Source organism: Phoenix dactylifera, chromosome 1, assembly GCF_009389715.1.
Source record: "Phoenix dactylifera cultivar Barhee BC4 chromosome 1, palm_55x_up_171113_PBpolish2nd_filt_p, whole genome shotgun sequence".
Classification (NCBI taxonomy): Eukaryota; Viridiplantae; Streptophyta; class Magnoliopsida; order Arecales; family Arecaceae; genus Phoenix; species Phoenix dactylifera.
The window spans coordinates 32,686,623-32,705,346 of NC_052392.1; the positions used below are offsets into that span (position 1 = coordinate 32,686,623).

At 38.1% G+C, this 18,724-nt stretch overlaps 1 protein-coding gene across 1 annotated transcript; it reads left to right on the plus strand.

Annotated features, from left to right (window-relative positions):
* Window positions 1-8,168: 8,168 nt before the first annotated feature.
* On the plus strand, window positions 8,169-17,944 carry LOC103706554 (protein MICROTUBULE BINDING PROTEIN 2C-like). Its single transcript, XM_008790687.3, has 5 exons — window positions 8,169-8,443; window positions 8,541-8,615; window positions 9,202-9,552; window positions 14,624-14,842; window positions 17,586-17,944. The coding sequence occupies exons 1-5, from the start codon at window positions 8,228-8,230 to the stop codon at window positions 17,733-17,735; spliced, it is 1,011 nt and encodes a 336-aa protein (XP_008788909.1). The 5' UTR covers window positions 8,169-8,227; the 3' UTR covers window positions 17,736-17,944.
* Window positions 17,945-18,724: the final 780 nt, after the last annotated feature.

Here is an 18,724-nt window from a genome sequence, read left to right on the forward strand (position 1 = left end):
GGCTGATGAAGATCAAATGATCATGATTAAAGGCCCTACCTAACCCAATCCAATTGGGTTCAAACCACCTCACCATTATGTCTTCATCCAACGGTAGATAATGATCCAACGGCCTAAAATGAATGATTTATCAAATCTAATCCAATCAGACTCAAACCAAGCTAATTAGGTGCCAATTCTTGGCTAACCCATATTAGGATATGATCTAATCAAATTAGATCAATTAAGAATCAGATTTGAATCCAATTCGAATCAGGAGCTAAGGTTTGCAACACGTGCTAGCATGTTCATCTTGCAAATATGATCTAAACTAATTAGACCCTTGATCAGTTTTCTTGTGTGTGACTTATTGGGTTCCATACTTAGCCAGCAATAGGTGTGAGTGCGAGTTGACCTAACTTGATTAGAACTCTTCTAATCGATTTAGGTCCAAACTACGCGAACCCGAACTTAACAATTAGAATCCTTTCTAATTGGTGATCGAATTAAACTCTTTAATTCGATCAAACCTATAAGACAAGATTGACGTCTAGCAACGTGTCATATCTATCCGAAAAATATGGAATTTGGTAGAAATACCAAAAATATCCTTCAGTGGCAAGTTACCGTGCAATTCAATCCTTCAATCAAACTGCATCCCGAATATGTATATGAGTATGAATGTATGTCAAACTCAATTTTATATTCATATTTCTCTTAATATTCTAATGATAATTCGAATCATGAAACATTAGAAACTCTTTCTAATTTTCATTCTGCTTTGATCAAAGGCTCCCTGAATTATCATATGATTAGAATAAATGGGATGCGATCTTCTCTTACTAGAAGTGATTGATTCCTTGTTGACCTACTCATAATCTTCATACACAATCCACCATATCCAGAAGACCTCGTACACAAGTAACACAACTTATTGTCATGAATAAATATAAACCAAAACATGGATTTATGTGCACAAGATACCATGGTGATCTCAGGTCAAAGGATCAGTTGCACAACTTCCACTAAGAGAATCATCTTTTGATATTAAGTAAGACTTCATAAGATATTCTCTTGGCAGGTCAATTCGGTGAACTCATTCCTCTAATGAGCACCCACATCTTTGTATTAGTGTCTCCACACAAGTAACTATGAGATCAGTCTTTCCGGTAAACATTGATCCCCGACTCAATGTACCAACGACTAGAAATATTTAAGATTAGAGTTTTAGGATTTTAGGTCTCACTAGTATGATCTCATCATAGCCCTAAAACCATTGCCCTAATCTAAGAGGTTCATCACAAATATAATAAACAACGTATAATAAAACACAATGCCTTTATTCATAATTAAATATCACTTACATGATTTGGACAAATCAAAAGAAAAAAATCTTTCGCAATACATATTGCGATTGGCTTGTAGGGCATCTATTCTTTCAGTGGCTTCATTCTATATTCTAATGTAGTGGGAAATACATATCAATTAATTCAATCATTTTAATTGAGCCATAGTCTTGGACTCTTGAACACACTCCACCTTAGAAAATAAAATATGTAAAAAATAAAAAAATCTATCGCAAAAGTCCATAATGCAGTTTATGCATGATTGGCCGTATATATCATCAGTTATAACACTATTAACTTCTCTATAGGCATGTATCATCTTATATAAAGATAGAGAAACTCCCATTCTCCGGCAATCATGTGTCATGGATTGAGAATTGGTGTATGTAGTTAATGAATTTGATAGCCACATGACCATTGAAGCCTTTAGCTGTTTTGTAGAATGTGTAAGACCTTCTCATATGCCTCGGAACTCTGCCACCAAAACTGTAGTATCAAATAATGTAACACCGTCTGCTGCCACCAGTGCACTACTATCATTTTTAATAATAAGATTAACTAATCAAATTTATCTCTATTTTGAACATTGACATCAAAGAATTGATCTTGAGAAAACAGAAGATGGTGGCTTCCATAAAAAATACATCATCCAAGAGAATATGAAATCTAAGAGTAGGAGCCATAGTTTTTCTCTACTATCAAAAGCCTCTTCGAGCCAGCCAGTTGTCTCCACTTCTTCGCTACTATGAGAAACTTCACGAGGATCTCTCTCTCTCTCGAAAATCAAACTTCTTCACTTCTTCGAGCCAACAGTTATCGGTTGGATCCAATAGAACGTGGGTGGTGTGGACGACAGCCACCCACTGCTCATGGACATTCGGGCTATGGTGTGTGGGGGGATGGCCATTCAAACAAAGCATGTGTACCGAAAGGCCAACGGGGTAGCAGATTTGGTAGCCTCTTATATGGCTAACCATTCTGAAGAGACCCTCTGGCTAGGGGAGGAAGACTTCTTCGGAGCGCTCTGGAACTTGTTATCTTTTGACTTTTTTGGGTGTATTCGTATCCGCCATGTATGATATATCTGCTTTAGCAAAAAAACAAAAAACAAAAAAAAAGAATCTTTGAACTCTGGTCTTCTCTATTCTGCTTTAATTTAAGGAAGGTGCCATGAGCGGCGCCCAAACTAAATTTAAGGAAACTCTTATTGATGGTTTATTGGTAGCCCTTCAATGTTCACATGAGTATGGTGTGCATCACATGCAACCTGTACCACTATTAAATTTGTCATATTTTTATACTTGACTGCATGTACTAGATAACCAACCCTTTTTTCTCTTTAATCCATCTAAATGGTTTACAAGAAGGAACATACATGGTTCAAGCTAGGTTAGCAGACTAGGAAAAATTAATCAAAAGAGGTGCATTGATCTAGCTCTGGCTTCAACTAAACTTTTCTTCTTCTTTTTTTATCGGCTTGGAATCGAAGATTTAGATTCTGACCTGATCCATTCATTTAATGGTTTAGAATGAGTTAGATAAAAGCCAGGCTTGTGTGTAGTAGACTGCACCAAGATTTTGAACTAACCTCGATGAAGTTATCATGCTTATTAGGTTAGTCTGACTAGGCTGGTTCTCATACTGTAGGGTCATGTGTAAGTAGATTGAGCTCAAACATCAGCTTTAGGCATAAACATAACCAAAGAGTGCAAACTTCAGACATTAGTGGAGTGCAGGTGAAGAACTGGTCAAACTTGAGTTTGCTCAAATTTTTCTTGAACAATAAATAACAGCCGATTTGGCGAAACAATAGGCACAAATGAATGAGCAGCGAGAATGATTTTTGAAAATTATTTTTTCAAAACCTATTTCCAATGAAGGATTTGGATCCTCTTCGATTTATGCTTGGGTGGGTTTGGTTGTTGGCTGATCATAATCATCCATATTTGATAAGATAATTTTATAAGAAAATTTGTACGCATGTATATTTAGTCCCATATTAAATATGCGCTAGATACATCTTAGATATCTACACAGAAGTAAAGAATTCAAGTACTATCTTCTAATAGCTTTTTTGGAAGGTCCTAAGCTGTTGCAAGTGGCATCAAAATGAATCTAACCTATAATCCATGCAGACTTAGGGATATAGCAGTACAGATCCATTTTGGCTGGCCATGAATATTTGTGATCAGATTTATGATATATGAGATTAGATTTGAATTAAACGGAGAAAACATGTGCATATGAATATATATTTATATAATATTTTTAGCTATTTTGTATTTTAGGTGAAATTTTGAATTATTATATTTTTTTCAGCATGCGGAAACAATTATAAATGCATGGTGAGTGGTTACAAGGTCAGAAATGTGGATAACTTGATTAGGGAAAATTAAAATATCCATTCTTTTCCATGTACTATTCAATGGTCGTTGACTTATCCTCTCCTGAGGGCCCTTGTGTCACATTGTCCATCAACAGTACCAAGGAAAGAATGATGCCATCAAATGATGCCGACTGTGGATGTGAACGTTTTTCCTGCAAGACAATTTCCCCTGCAATGATGCCTTCACATTTGGCTCTGTTTCAAAGTGTTTTTAGGTTCCATATGAAGACTTGTTAACTTTGTAAGAAAGAGAGGCAGAGACTGGCCAATCATGTCGTTTGACCAGGCTACATTTCGAGCGTGGAAAGACTAATAAATGGTGGGTCGGCATTCTGCCATCTCTCCAACCAAGTGTTGTTTCGAGCGTTGACCCTTTTTTTTTTTTGGACAACAATGGCTACTTCTTTGGATCCACACATCCGTGTTCTAATAATTTCTTGGGAGGTGAGCTCTGCATGTTGGATTGGCAAATGAGTTGGACCAGCACAATACAGCCATGGCTTTGAGGATTGTTTGTGAAGGCACCAAATGGACTGACTCCATGAACAGTATATGCTTCTGCTGTTGTCAAACACTTAGCTGGGATTCTCTCTGTCTCTCTCTCTAGAAGAGTTTAAAGAATGATTGAGATAGTGAAAAACTAATACAATCTTTTTATGGCTTGGCTTCAATCTCCTACATGTGGACTGCAGTGGAGGGCTCAAGTAAGGTGTCTCCCAAAAACCATTCAAACAAACTGTAAATTTAGAACGACGCATTAGATCTATGTCGAAGATGAGCGAAAAAGGAAAATTGATGATGAAATAAAAAAATGCAATCTAAGAGCCGGAAATATTTCTAGAGACGAGCACTTATGGAGAGAAGGAAAAATAACACTAGGAATTTGATGCATGGGAAACAAAAATCTTTACATATCCATTTCTTACAGACGTAATTATCGAATGCGTGTAGGTTCGATGTGCTTTTTCCTCTGTTAATTGAACGAATATAGAATGCTTTTTTATATTTTGTGTATCACATATTGGTGTAACTATATTGGCAGATCAATGATGATAATGCATGGACAACAAAATGTAATGAAGCCGAATCCTTCTGCAAACAATGGCCAGATCCTTTTCTCTATCCATAAACTTGATGGGGGAGTAATTTTAGGATTTTGTAGTTGTAAAAGATGAAGACATAAAAATTACAGATATAGTTCTACTGTTTTAGGACTCCAACCATATGCTAGACTTGAAATTTTTATTGGAGCCAGTTAGGCTTATGAGTCCTTATGAAGACCATTTTTCCCAGTGGCCCTAATTTTCTAAACCTTATGATTGAGTCCTATAACCTAGATTTTGTAACCTAGATTTTATAAAACATGTTGATGCTGGACCATATGAAATATAGCATTACTTTGGAAATTGGCTGGCATAGTTGGGCATCATGATGTAGTGCATTATTTATAATGTTTGTAAACAATATTCTGCAATATTGTAGATCTCGACAACTCTAGAAAAATATTCTGTGTTTGATTGTAGAGGGTGCAGATGAGATCTATTGGATCATGAGGAGACTAATCAATCTTGAATAGATTCCAATATAATCTTAATGAGATTATGGGAGATATGGATGAGACTTTGATGAATGATGATGGAAAAATTATTAGTATTTAGTGGTTTTGGTCAAGATTACTCTAAGATGAGGCTGCAGAACATTTGTGATGTATGTACACATTAAATAGTTTAATATGTAATTATGACCTAAAATATTGGGTATTGGAAGGACATTTCATAATATAGACATTTTTCTTTCTTAAGCGGTCCAAGAATTTGATTTCTATGATCTTCATTTTCAAATACTACCAAATCAAAACAGAGTGACCATCCAATGATGGTTCTATATCTAGAGGAATTGGAAAATGGATCTCATAAGAAAACTTATGGCACATAATATAACAATATATTGTCTATATCCAAAATTTAATCGGTCATCAACCAACTATATAAATGGTAAAAAATATAAGGCAAATCAAGGTTTGGTTAATTATTTGTCAATGATACTTGAAAGAAATATGTTTGGCCACTTACCACTTATAAAATTGTTTAGATACTTAATTACAGGAGTTAACTTTTTAAATGAAGTTATGAGGACAGGAGGGAGTGATTCATGCAAGTAATCCCCGGCCCATTTGAGGCCTGATACGGTACTGAAATTGCCCATTTGGCCAGCCTAAAGAGTTTGGATCAGCCCAAAATAGCTAAGCCAAGCGTAGGACAACTTGGATAAGCCCGAAACCATCTGGCCTAAAACAGTCCGAGCCCAAGAACCAAAACCCAAAACCCATGTGGCCCAAACCAGGACAAAAATATTCTTGGTTGATCACATGCTTTGCATGTGCAAGTAGGGGCGACTGGAGCGCATGTGCAGGAAAGAAGACAGATTTTTGTTTTTTGCTGAAACGGATAATTCATACAATTCTCATATGCATACTTGCAATAAAATCAGAAAACAAGCAGCCCCAGAGCACTCTAGGCAACTCCTCTTTTCCAACTAACAGAGTGCTTACAAAGTGACTAACTACATATGAAGTTACTCAATTCGCGCTTTAGAGTGACGAACTCCATCTTTTTCAAATGAGAGTCCGATTACCCAGAGCAATTCCAGTACTTACTTGTCCATATGTTCAATTATATTTCTTCTATGTAATCAATCTTTTTGTTGTTATTTCTTACCTATAATTTATTACTCCCTCTTAATGCTTTCTTTCTTTGTAATATTCACATTCTATTAAAATGTTTATTTTTGTAACTGAGATGCGGAACTTACTTTCCTCGATCGATCATATTTCTTAGATCATCCTGATCGATCTAGCATGCTTACAACCCTCGATCCATAAATTTGTGCTTTTCAAGAAATAAGAGTGAATTTTAAAGTCTTACAATGACAATTTAGGTATGCATTTACTAAAAGCATCATAGCAACTCTAGCTATCTTCAATAACGAACTCCAAATAAAGATATATCATCTTATGTTGTTAAGGATTTTATCCTACAAAATAAACATCAACAAACAAACAAATTCATTCTTTCTTCGTTTTCTTTTTCATTTCTTTTTATTTTTAATTATGACCAACAGTTCATCGATATCAAAATAAAATTAAAATATTAATATCTAAAATCAAAATTTAAAAAAATCAAAGTAGGAAATTAATCTAGATATTAATCTGTCATTTGATAATTTGATTTTTTTTTTGTTCATATATATTGGCCAAGATGTCAAAATATTTCATTCTTTTTGAAGAATTTTAGCCTTCCTCTAAGTTGGCATCTCTGTCTAATTTGTCAATGATAGGTTTTCAAAGTGGGATGCTGTTAAAAGTGGGTATGCAAGGCAGCGGACTGCTCCAAGTCCTCAAATCAAAGAGCGTGAAAATTTAATACTCCATTATAAGCCGGCCAATGAATCCGGCCGGCGGCCCGGTGGTCCAAGTCGATGGCATTTACGTAATTTACCACTAACTCGGGGCGTTTTCCCGGGGGCAAGGGGCGTAGCCCGGCCCTTTTGGGTGGTTCTATATACACCCCCCCTATTGCTCAGGACACCCCCAAAAATTAAAAAAAAATTAAATACTCTCTACACCCCCCCATTTGCTAAGGACACCCCTAAAAAATTAAAAATTCCTAAATTACCCCCCACCCTCCCCACCCCCTCACCTAAATTGCTCTCTACACCCCCCAAACCCCCCCACCCCGCTCTTCCCCTCCAAAACACCTCGCCAACGCCGAAAACCCCCCCGTCCCCCTTCTCCCTCTCGTCGCCGGCATTCTCCCGATCTCCGACCACCTCGCCGGCTTCTCCCGGAACCACCTCGCCGGCTTCTCCCGAATTTTTTTTTTCACGGTTCGTGCTCCGTTCGGCACTGGATCGTCGAACAAAAGGCTTCTGTTCGGCTGAACAGTGCCGGACAGAAGCCTTCTGTTCGGCACTGTGCAGCCGAACAGATCTGTTCGGTTGAGGGTTGCCGAACAGAAGGCTTCTGTTCGGCACTGTTCAGCCGAACATAAGCCTTTTGTTCGGCGATCCAGTGCCGAACGGAGCACGAACCGTGAAAAAAAAAAAATTTCGAAACAAGGTGGAACACGTACCTTTGCGGCCGATTCTTCGTCCCAAATCACTAGTTGCTTGTCCATGCTTCGAATGGGGCTTAAATCTCCTTCAAAGATCGCCGAAACGATGTAAATGGATCGAGGGGTTTAAGGGGGGTTTGAGGGGTGTTTTTTTTTTTTTCTTTTCAAAACGAAACGGAGGAGGAGGAAGGGGGGTGTATGAGAAAATTTCAAGGGCAATATGGTAATTACACTAAAGGTTAGTTTGGGTATTTTTTTTTTGGTTTTTGGGGGGTGTCCTTAGCAATAGGGGGGGTGTATATAGAACCACCCGGCCCTTTTTGAGTCTCGCAGTTCTCGCTTGGTCTCACGCCTTCCCTTCTAACGCACCAAACGCCCCCAACCCCACCAAGGGGAAAAAAAAAATGCTGCAGAGATCGCAGAAGCAACGTAGCTTCCCGGATCCGCCGGACCACGGGAGCCCCGCCATCGCCGGCGGACGCCGCCACTCGCCGCCTTCCCCGCCGCATTCCATCCTTCCTCCCTCCTCCGCCGGCGCCACCTCCGGGGACGGCGGCAATGTCGACAAAGTCCTCTTCAAGAACCTAGTGGAGATGGTCCCCCTCGTCGAATCGCTGATGGTCATCACCTTCTTCCAGTGCTCTCCATTTTTTCCCCTTTTTGCAGTTTTCTTGATCTTTGTGTCCGATTTTTTTGGGTTTTTTTTTTCATTTTTAGGACCGGAGGGCGAAATCGTCCTTTACGCGGCGGGCATCGATGGTCTACACAGCTGCCCCGTCCCAGCCGAAGAAGGTGCGGTGCTTGATCCCGACGTTTGTCTTTTTTTGTATCATGAATCTCTGAATATTTGAAATCTTCGCGATTTAATAAGTATATAAATGTGGTTCCTTGCAATGATTTGCTGATTCTACAATATGTTTCCGTAATTTTCTTTTTTCTAAAATGTGAACGAAATGAAGGGTCAGTTTTATCAAATGATCGTGTTGTGATGCGCCTGGAGAGAACTTGCTATATGTCCGTTTATGTATCGCTTTTTAGTTATCATTGTTACTATTGGGAAAAGAAATATTGGATTTTCCCCCGCATTTTGATGCAAAGCTAATGTCTAGTTCCTTTGCTTCATTAAAACAAAATTATGTAATGTTTTGGACTTTGCAGCAGTCCACTATCTTGTTGGACAAATAGAGAAGCCTATTTCTTTGCCTTTCTAGTTTACTTTCGGTACTCTTTTCATTTGACTCTAATATAGCAGAGATGTCCCGGGTGTTAGAAATAAATTTCATGATTAACAATTTTATTAAACTAAACAGAAAGATGACATCCAGTCTCATCTCAATGATTTAAACTAAAAATTAATTAAAAGATTTACAAAATACAGAATGCTGAACTCAGAGGTGGAAAAACAGCTCAAAGCATCTCAGCCAAAAAACGGAGGGATCGTGCAGAAAATTTCCAAAGAGATGACACTGTTGATGACATATCATTTTTCTCATCGAGGGCGTTGACCGCAGAAAATGTGCAAAAGGAGAGGGAAGAATTGACTATGCTGCGGGAACAGGTCAATGAGCTACACAAGAAATTGTTAGAGAAAGATGAAGAGCTGAAGTCTGCAGAAAATTCAATAAATCAAATGAATGCAGCAAATGCAACACTTGATGAATTGAGGCGCCAGGTTGCAGAGAAGGATTCTATGATTAGATCTACTAATTCACAATTATATAATGCCAAGGTATACAGTTGAGCATAATATTTTTTCTTGGTTTGCAATTAATGTCGAGTGATTCTTACTTTCAAGATGTTGAATGATTCTATTTTCTCTTGCCCCCTCTTTGCTTATATTGAAATCTTAATAACAGAACTTGTAAGTGAGTTTGAGTCTGAGGATGATGAGGATCCGTTAGTAGACGACACATTACAATTCATCAGCATAGACCTCATTTTTGTATGGACTTATAAAAAAAACCCTATCTGTATATCACTATTTATGCATTTTGTGCATGGAATTTTAGATGCTCTTACCTTCATATTATCCCTAAGATAGGATCCTATCAATACCTAGTTAATTACAATGTATCCTTACAAATATGGGATGAACCTTGAACTTTGTGCTATTAATATTATTTTTCAGGAGATTGTCTGTGGGTGCATGTACTGTAGAAGTCACATTAATCGTTTTCTTTTGACGTCCAGGGGGTGACCTTAAGGGTCTTTACTTTTGTCTCCATATGACAATAGAACCCACTCCCCGACAATATTTGTGCTGTCATTAGAAGCATTAGTATCCACACTTTAATTGGCTTGGTAGACTATGAATATGAACTTTTAAGAGTCAGATGGTTTGTATGTTTGTTTGTGCATATATACACATAGATTGATAGATGAATGGATCAAAATTCTAAGTTACATGAACCTTCTATCTGGGCCATCTATCTCTAAGTTATGTGATTGAAGGTAGGAGGCATCCATCTCTCATATCAATGAGTAATTGGATTGAAGATAGGGGCCATCTATGTCTTATATTAATAAGTTCTAGGACGGAAGGTAGGGGGAGAAGTTATTAGACCCTTTATCAAATATTAAGTTACATGGCCAGATCGAGATCGACCTCAACATCGAGGGGTACTCTTTGTGAAGGAAAACAAGAAAGGGATGATGGATGATTTCGGGGACTTTGTGTAGACGATGAAAGTGAAGCTCATCTCCAAAGTCAAGTGCACCGACAAGATTTCCACCTTTCCTTTTCTTTGCTATAGATAGGCTTTCCATACACCCTCTTTCTCACTCTCTTCGATAGAGATCTCTTCGCTATCGCTTGTCTTCTCTCTCTCTCTCTCTCTCTCACCTTCACCATTTTTAAGCTCAAAACCCTAACCTTAAATTTCTCCCTCTCTCTACTTGGGGGATGTCAAAAATACTAATCTTCCTCCATCTCCTCCTCTTGCAGGGTGAGAATTTTGGGCTAGCTAGGCTAACTTGGGTTTGGTTGAGCCTTTCGGCCTAGTTGGGCTTCATTAGGTTGGACCCATTTGGGATCTGGATCTTGCTTGTGTTCGAGCTCAGGCTTGATTCTAAAAAAAGTTTTTGGGCCAGAGCTTAACTTGAAGTTGCAGAAATATCATTCCGTTTGGCCTAGGAGGCATGGGATCCCAACTTGGCCTAGTTCCAACCCTTAATTTTTTTGCTAACAAAGGCAAAGCCCAAGTAGTTTCATTAACTTTTTTAGAGAATAAAATAGAACTTCCATTAGTTTCAACCCTTGATTTGGCTAAACTAACTAACCACAAACATGCAAAGTTTCCACATGGCTTAATTTGGCATATCTAACAATGGACATGCACTCACACATATGTCCTTGTTGTTGCATGGAAAAATTGGCTATTTAGTATGGTGAAGTTTTTAAGCGCTAATCATAGCATTGTTTGTACAGTTCTCTCCCTTTGAATTTTCATTCAGCCTCTCTCCCTTTGAATTTTCATCTCCACGAGAAGAAGTATATAAGGAGAATAAAAAACTTACAAAGAGCACCAATGATGCGTGAAATCATAGTCTACCGTACCGGCCAGTATGGGCCGGTACATACCGGTCTGGCCTGGGACTAGTACCGGATCAGTGTGGAATCCGGTACCGGTAGCTTATCGTTGGAGAACCTGTATGGGACCGGTAAGTCGGTACGGAACTGGTACGAGACCGGTATGGGACCGGTACGTACCGGTCCGGGCCGCCATTGGTACGCCAACCGGTACCGGTACGACAGACCTTACGTGAAACCCTTAATTCAAAACTAGTTTTAGGGATCCAAACAAACAAAAAGAAAATTGAGAGAAATTGGGAGTGATCAAACTTCGAAAGTCCAAATTTTGGGTTCTTTGAGTTGAAGGACTCTCACAAACATCTCTATGCTACTCCATAAGGTAGTTGGGGATCCTAAAGGAGCTAGACTTTGAACAGAGAATGGATGATTCCAGTCTTCTTCAAACTTTTCATGTTTATTTTTCTGATCTCTTTGAAATCTCTGAAATGCCTCTGCCAAACCAATTTGGAAGGATTTTACACTTTCCAACAAGAGCTGCCCCCTAGTTCACCATATTGCTGACTTTTCAGAATAGGAGGTTAGGAAAACAGTTTTCCGACTTGGGTGGAGATAAGACCCCGGGCCCGGATGGTCTTCCACTACTTTTGTGCCAAACTTTTTGGGAGATTGTTGGAGAAGATATGATCAATCTTATGAGAGTGATCACCTGAGACCCTTCTGCTCTGGGTCAACTGAATGCAGCCAACATTGTGCCAAACTTTTTAGGAGATTGTTGGAGAAGATATGATCAATTTTATGAGAGTGATTACCTGAGACTCTTCTGCTCTAGGTCAACTGAGTGCATCCAACATTGTGCTTATCTCGAAGAAGGAAGAGGCCTTGCAACCCTGGTGACTATCTCCCAATTAGTTTACTCAATGGTAGCTATAAGATTTTCAAAAAAGTTCTTGCTAATACATCAGTGATGGTTGTTAGTAAAATGGTAGGTGTTAAACAAACAACCTTCATCAAGGGTTGGGTGATATTGGAGGAATGGAGGGGCTGATTGCTACTTAAGAAGTTATCTAAAAGTGCCATTTGGAGAAGATTTAGAGTATCATCTTGAAGCTAGTTCAAAAAGCCTATGACGTCCATGAAGTCTTTGGCTGCTAGGTCCTTTGGTCCTCAATGGATGAGGTGGACCAAAAGCATTTCAAAGGTATCTTCATCTGTGGCGGTAAATGGATCTTTGACGAGACCTATCTATTGTCAAAGAGGTCTCTAGCATGGCGACCCATTGCCTCCTATGTTGTTTCTTTTGGCTGTGGACTCTTTAGCAAGGATTTTGCAGAAAGCTTGTGGGCATGGATTATATGGAGGACTTGACCGGCACCATTGTTGAATCCCATTAATTGCCTCTAATGAGGACAAACCATTCTATTCATTAAAGCTTTACGTTCATAGCTCATGGCTTTGAAGTTCTTTCTTCTACCTTTCAACTCTGCTCGTGGGCTTAAAATTAATTTTCATAGATTAGAAGTGATCCCTATGAACATCTGCCAGAAAAAAGGCTTAATGGATTGCTAGTGCCATCGGTTGTAAGCTACGTAACTTCCCCATCACATATTTAGGCACACCCATTAGCAATTCCCCTCTTTCAAAGAATGGTTGGAACCCTCTGTGAAAAAAATGGAGAGAAGGCTGGACAATTGGGAGGGCAAACTGCTGCCAACGGGGGGTAAATTGGTTACTAAATGCAGTGTTGAGTACTATCCTGATTTATTGGATGAATGTATGTTGGCTGTTTCAATGGTTGGTCAGCAAAATTGAATGATCAGAGCCAGGTTATTTGGGAAAGGTCTTGAAGGGATGAGGTTCTTCATCTTGTCAATTGGGCTTCATTTTGCAAAGGCAAAAAAAGTGGTCTTGAGATCCTGGATATGTGGAACTTTTGTGCACTTTTGTGCAAAAGGTGGTGGAAGGTGCTCGCCAGTTGGATATGGGGAGACCTTTGGCGAAATACTTGGTGATGGCACTGTAACAGAACTTCTAAATGATTTAGGAAGATGAGGATCCTATTTTTGGAAGGAGATGACTAAGGTTGCTGATATGTTAGCGATTGTTATCAAGTTTTCGATGGCAGATGAGTGACAAAACAATTGTTGGAGAGATAAATGGATTACCAGTATGACTATAGAGACATTATTCCCTAAGCTTTTTGATGCTCTTGCAAATTCAAGGGCGAAGGTGGTAGACTATTGGATAAATAACAAGTGGCAGCTAATACTTGAGAAAGAAACTTCATCAGATCTTATGGCAGAGGCTTAAAATCTTTTTTTTAACTTCTCAGCAAGGACAAACTTACAGGAGGAAGTGATGGTGTTTGTTGGCGTTCACGACAAAGTCTATACTCTTATCAACAAAGTTGGGATAGGATGCATTTGGTCCAGGAGGATTTGGAAAGCTAAGTTACCACCAAGATCAAAATGTTTCAATGTCTTTTTGCGGAAAACAAAGTCCTAACAAGAGGAGACAGGAATCACTTATTTTTAAGGTCTTCTCTAGGTGCTTATGCTGGGATCTCCTAATCGTATTCAAATTTCGAAATAGAGTTCTGCTCCTAGATGGCTTCAGGGATTCATGGTGAAGGATTTTATCAAAAAAGAGAAACAGGGATTTATGGGATACAATAGCTGCTGCTTCATTATGGTGTATTTGGCATGCACGAGATCTGGAACCACCTTAAATCTGCTGAATCTGTGGGACCTCATGCTCTTTGTACTGGGTTGGAACTTTTTGATCCAGCTCATCTAGATTTTGTTGTGTTTCTAGTTTCTACTATTTGTTTTTGGTTTTATCTTCTGACAGAAGTTTTCTATGTCCTTTTGATGTAATTATTCTTTTACTTAATGAATGGATGGTTTACCATCATTTACATCAAAAAATATTTCATGGCTCAAAGACTCAAACTAAATTGGGTATGATCGAAGTTCATGGTATTGGCAGTATAATTTTGGTAACAAAACCAAATTTTTTTGGGTTGTTTGGAATAGATAACTCATTCACAGTTTTTCAGTCACATAAATTTTTTTGCCTTTATTATCTATAAATTATGGAAACCTCTTTCGCCCCAAAGCTGTTCTGTCATGTTCATTTTTTATCTGCCAAGCTTTTGTGCTACCAAGTTACACTTTACTCATCCACAACCTAATATTGTAGTCCTTCCATGGCTTAACAATACTGTTTGCATAGATTATTCAAAGAAGTCCTTTTTTTTTGGTTTTTACAGATCATGCTTGCAGACAAGCAAGCGGCTTTGGAGAAATTAAATTGGGAAGCAAGGATGTCAAATAGAAAAGTTGAGGAACTTCAAGGGAATGCAGTCTCTATGGACCTTGAAATAGCTGCACTGGTGCAGTTATTTGAGAAACTAACAAAGAATGACTCAGCTGCTTATCCTGATGACAGCATTGCTGCTGCTTTTGATTTTGAACCACTTCCACCTACAGTAAGCTCGTCTTTTCTTATTTTCTTATAAATAATATAGCTTCTTTATTTTTCTTTCTTCTGTTAGGTCTCACTAGTTGTAATCAGCAGATATAGAAGAAAATATTCAGTTCTCCTATAAATGCTAAAAGTAAATCTTGAAAAAGGGAATTATTTAAAGGATACCACTACTATTGTTGGTGCTGAACTTCGCTAGCCTTGGAACTAGCTGTTGCTTATTTTGTTTGAAAATTTATGGCATTACAAAGGTGCTCGTTTACCAAGCTGGTAAAGTCTTTGGCAATTGTACCAAATGACTTGAGGTCAAATCCCATCATTACCGGGGTTTGGTGGGTTAGGGGTTTTTTGTGGAAGGGCTGCCCCCCCCCATTGTGTAGCCCATTGCTTATGGCCCTCTTCTATCAAAAAGAAACAAAAAGTTTTTGGAAATTGTTGATCCTCTAGCTTATAATTCTTTAAATATATTAATTCAGAAAGGATTATTGCTAAAATGTTCATTTTAGTGTCCTTTTGGTAACTTACTAGTTTATATTTAAATATCCTAGAATGTTGTTTTAGTGGTTGAGAATGTTTAATTTACAGAAATTTCATTAAATTACTCAGTATCTGGTCAGTGGAGTTTGGAGCAAGATCATTTAATGGTATAGCTTGTTTTCTTGACAACTGACATGTCAAGTAACATTCATCCTCCTAAGCTTTTGTTTTTGTTTGAAACTGACATTGGAGATCTCCTTAGAGAATCAGCATTCAAGTGGTCTTGATATAAGGAAACATGGTGATGAATCCAATTGTAGGAAATGAGATTTTCGGGAATAGCATATGGCTTACGACAATGAAGATTGGGAAAGCTAGATATGACATGCACGCACACACAGAAGTCACAGTTTTTGGGAATAGCATATGGCTGACGACAATGAAGATTGGGGAAGCTAGATATGACATGCACGCACACACAGAAGTCACAGTTATTGAAGTTTCGGTGAAATGGTTAGTATGTAGCCTCAGTTGGCCAATTGTTGATGCTGACCTCATTTCTCTTTTTACTACTCATTGGTAAACCTACTGTTGATATTTGAAAAAGTATACCATTTTCTATATTATTTGAGAAATAATATTATGTTGAGCGTTGATTGATAAGAAAAAGAGTTGGTTAAGTGATGAACTGGAATTCTTGAGGGAAATTTTAGTAATTAAGGGCCTTAAATTTAGTAGCAGAAAAGTAGAGCATATGGAATGCAATTTGAATATAAATTGAAACAAAAAATAAGTGTATGACCAATACTTATGTCCTAGGGATACTATAGTGCAAATAGCTTTGTTATCTTGGGTTATCAATTATCATACATAAGAATGACAAGAAAAATGTCGAAAAAATATTAGAACATGAGTTGCACGTATTGGCTGCTTAAGGAAACTTTTATAGAATGGTGATAAGGTTCGCATTGTTGGATGGTTCAGAATGTTGAGCAATAAAGAGGCCTAAACAAACAAGATGAACATGCCAGAGATGAGAATGTTGAGATAGATGTCTGGACAGTACGGTAAACTTAAGAAGGATTTAGTGTAGTAGGACGTAAACAAATAACATGTCTAATTGCAAAAGGAAATTGCGAGAGACTCAACTTATACCTTCTGTTTTCTGGAATTCATTTGTAAATAATGTGGGCTTTTCTTCCCCCTGAATCATGGAAACCATTAGTGAAGTATGTATTTGTATGAGCTTATAAGTAGTTTGCATACGGGCTTTAGTATTGCTTCTGAAACTTAGGTTGCATTTAGTTCAGGCAAAAAGTAGGCATTAGGCTTGGAATAAGCCTTATGCCTGCCAAACAGCATTTGGGAAGGAGGCATAACAAAGGAGTAGCCGTGCTTGTCAGACTTGCTTATGATAGGCATAACTATTTCGAAGGGGGAGCTGTCATATGTTATACGTTGGCATGAAGGCACCTTTCATGCCTACTTTTTACTTTTTTCTGAACAAAAAGGTCGTCATTGAAAAGTTGTTCCAAAACAATAATTGCAGGCTACTATAATTAGCAGAAAATCTAATTTATGTTCAAATGCAATTTCTTAATTCTTTTTGGATTTTCAACAGGATGGATATTAAGTTAATTGGTTTGGCACTGTAGCTCTAACTGGAACGTTTAGTGCAGTAGAATTCCAACTTATAGTCAAGGGCTCAATTAGTCAACTTACAAGGAACTCATCTGGTATTTTATGAGCATCGCTATGATCAAGAGTGAGGTATGCAATGCAAGAGTAGATGCAGGAGGAAGGCCGGATACATGTAAATGCGCCTATATGCTGACAGAAATTAGAGCAGGGATCATGGATTTAATATGTCTTTTAGCTTTAGGAATTTCATATGAATGCACTTGGCGGTTTTATGAAAAAGCATCTGAATTTTCGGTGCCAAGGGCAACAATAAGTTGGCTAGAGATGATTGAGGTGACCATATCCATGAGAGAGTCAAATTGAATGCCAACTTATCACTTTGTCCATCTCTACTACAATTTTCATTATAGTAGTATGTAAGAGACTAACAAACGGAATATTTTCTGTTTGGTGACATAAGCATTAAGTTAGTACATGCATATCTATGTTCATTATCTGTCATGCCATAATGTACTAGTGAATGACCAGATAGCTAGTTTCATATTTTTGCTGTATTTAGCCATCTGATTCTTCTCCTCATCAATTGCTTATCTTTTGACAAGCTGAGTGCTTATCGGAATTGACAACAGGAAAATATTGATGAAATTCAAATAGAGAAGATGGAAGAGGCAAGAGCAGCCTACGTTGCAGCAGTTGCTGCTGCAAAAGAGAGCCCCACTGATGACTCATTAGCTGCAGCAGCTGAGGCAAGGTTAAGGCTTCGAGCTTTTGTATGCTAGCCTGACAGTTTGGAATATTCAAAGTCAATCTCAATGCATATGCTTGGTGTTGATTGTATACTGAGTGCAACAGAGATGATTGTATACTGAGTGCAACCAATCATGGTGCATGTTTTGTATCTAGAGGAGAATGCTTTTCTCACAGTTTCAGATAAATATTTCCAAGAAATGGTTTATATGGCATAGCTGTTCCATTAGTTTGCTTGTCATGCATTTGCTCCATTTCCCAGACTGTTATGAGGTATGCTCAATTGTTGATGCAAGCTTTCTCATTAGATGCTTCATTATTGATCTTCCGCAAACAGCAAAGTTGAGGTTGATATGTTTGATGTGATCATGAACATGTGATGCTTTGTTGTTCAAGGAACTGTACAAAGATTAAAACGGGCATTGGTTTCTAATATGATTAAAGGAACAGCATTTCTTGGTTGAGACAATTATCCAACCAGTAATAAAATACACAGCAAGAACAACCATTCTTGCTTTCACTTTGTATTTATATGCAGCTCTATACAAAACTTATATATATCTCATAATAATCAAAGAGAGCTGATTAGATGGACACAAGAAATGTGTTGAGAAATTTAAACTGCAGCGAAAAGAGTTGAGATTGAGATATGGGAGTCCATCAGAATGAACTGTGATCTACAATATTCAAACTTTTTCCATTCAAATGGCCTGATTCTGTAATCGCTGAAGTACATACATTATAAACAGTAACTTGTAGGCATGTAAGCTAGTCGCTCATCCTGCCTTAGGTGCATATCTTGAACAGTTGGACATGTCTCAAAGCTGGTATGTCAGAAAACATCTAGATTTTTTGTTCATTTTCTGGTAAGCCAGGAAACTTAATTTAAGTACACATATATGTTGCTCTTTCATCTCTGCTGTGGCTCCAGTTCAAGACATTCTAGGCACTGAAAAACAGTATCAGAAAGTTTCCAGATGAGACAAGATAACCCTTTGGATTCTATTCAAAGTCTGTCTTA

Coding starts and splice junctions, on each gene's coding strand:
- LOC103706554 (XM_008790687.3), top strand. CDS start 8,228: ATGCTGCAGAGATCGCAGAAGCAACGTAGCTTCCCGGATCCGCCGGAC. Junction 8,444..8,540: donor CCCTCGTCGAATCGCTGATG/GTCATCACCTTC, acceptor TTTCATTTTTAG/GACCGGAGGGCGAAATCGTC. Junction 9,553..14,623: donor CACAATTATATAATGCCAAG/GTATACAGTTGA, acceptor TGGTTTTTACAG/ATCATGCTTGCAGACAAGCA.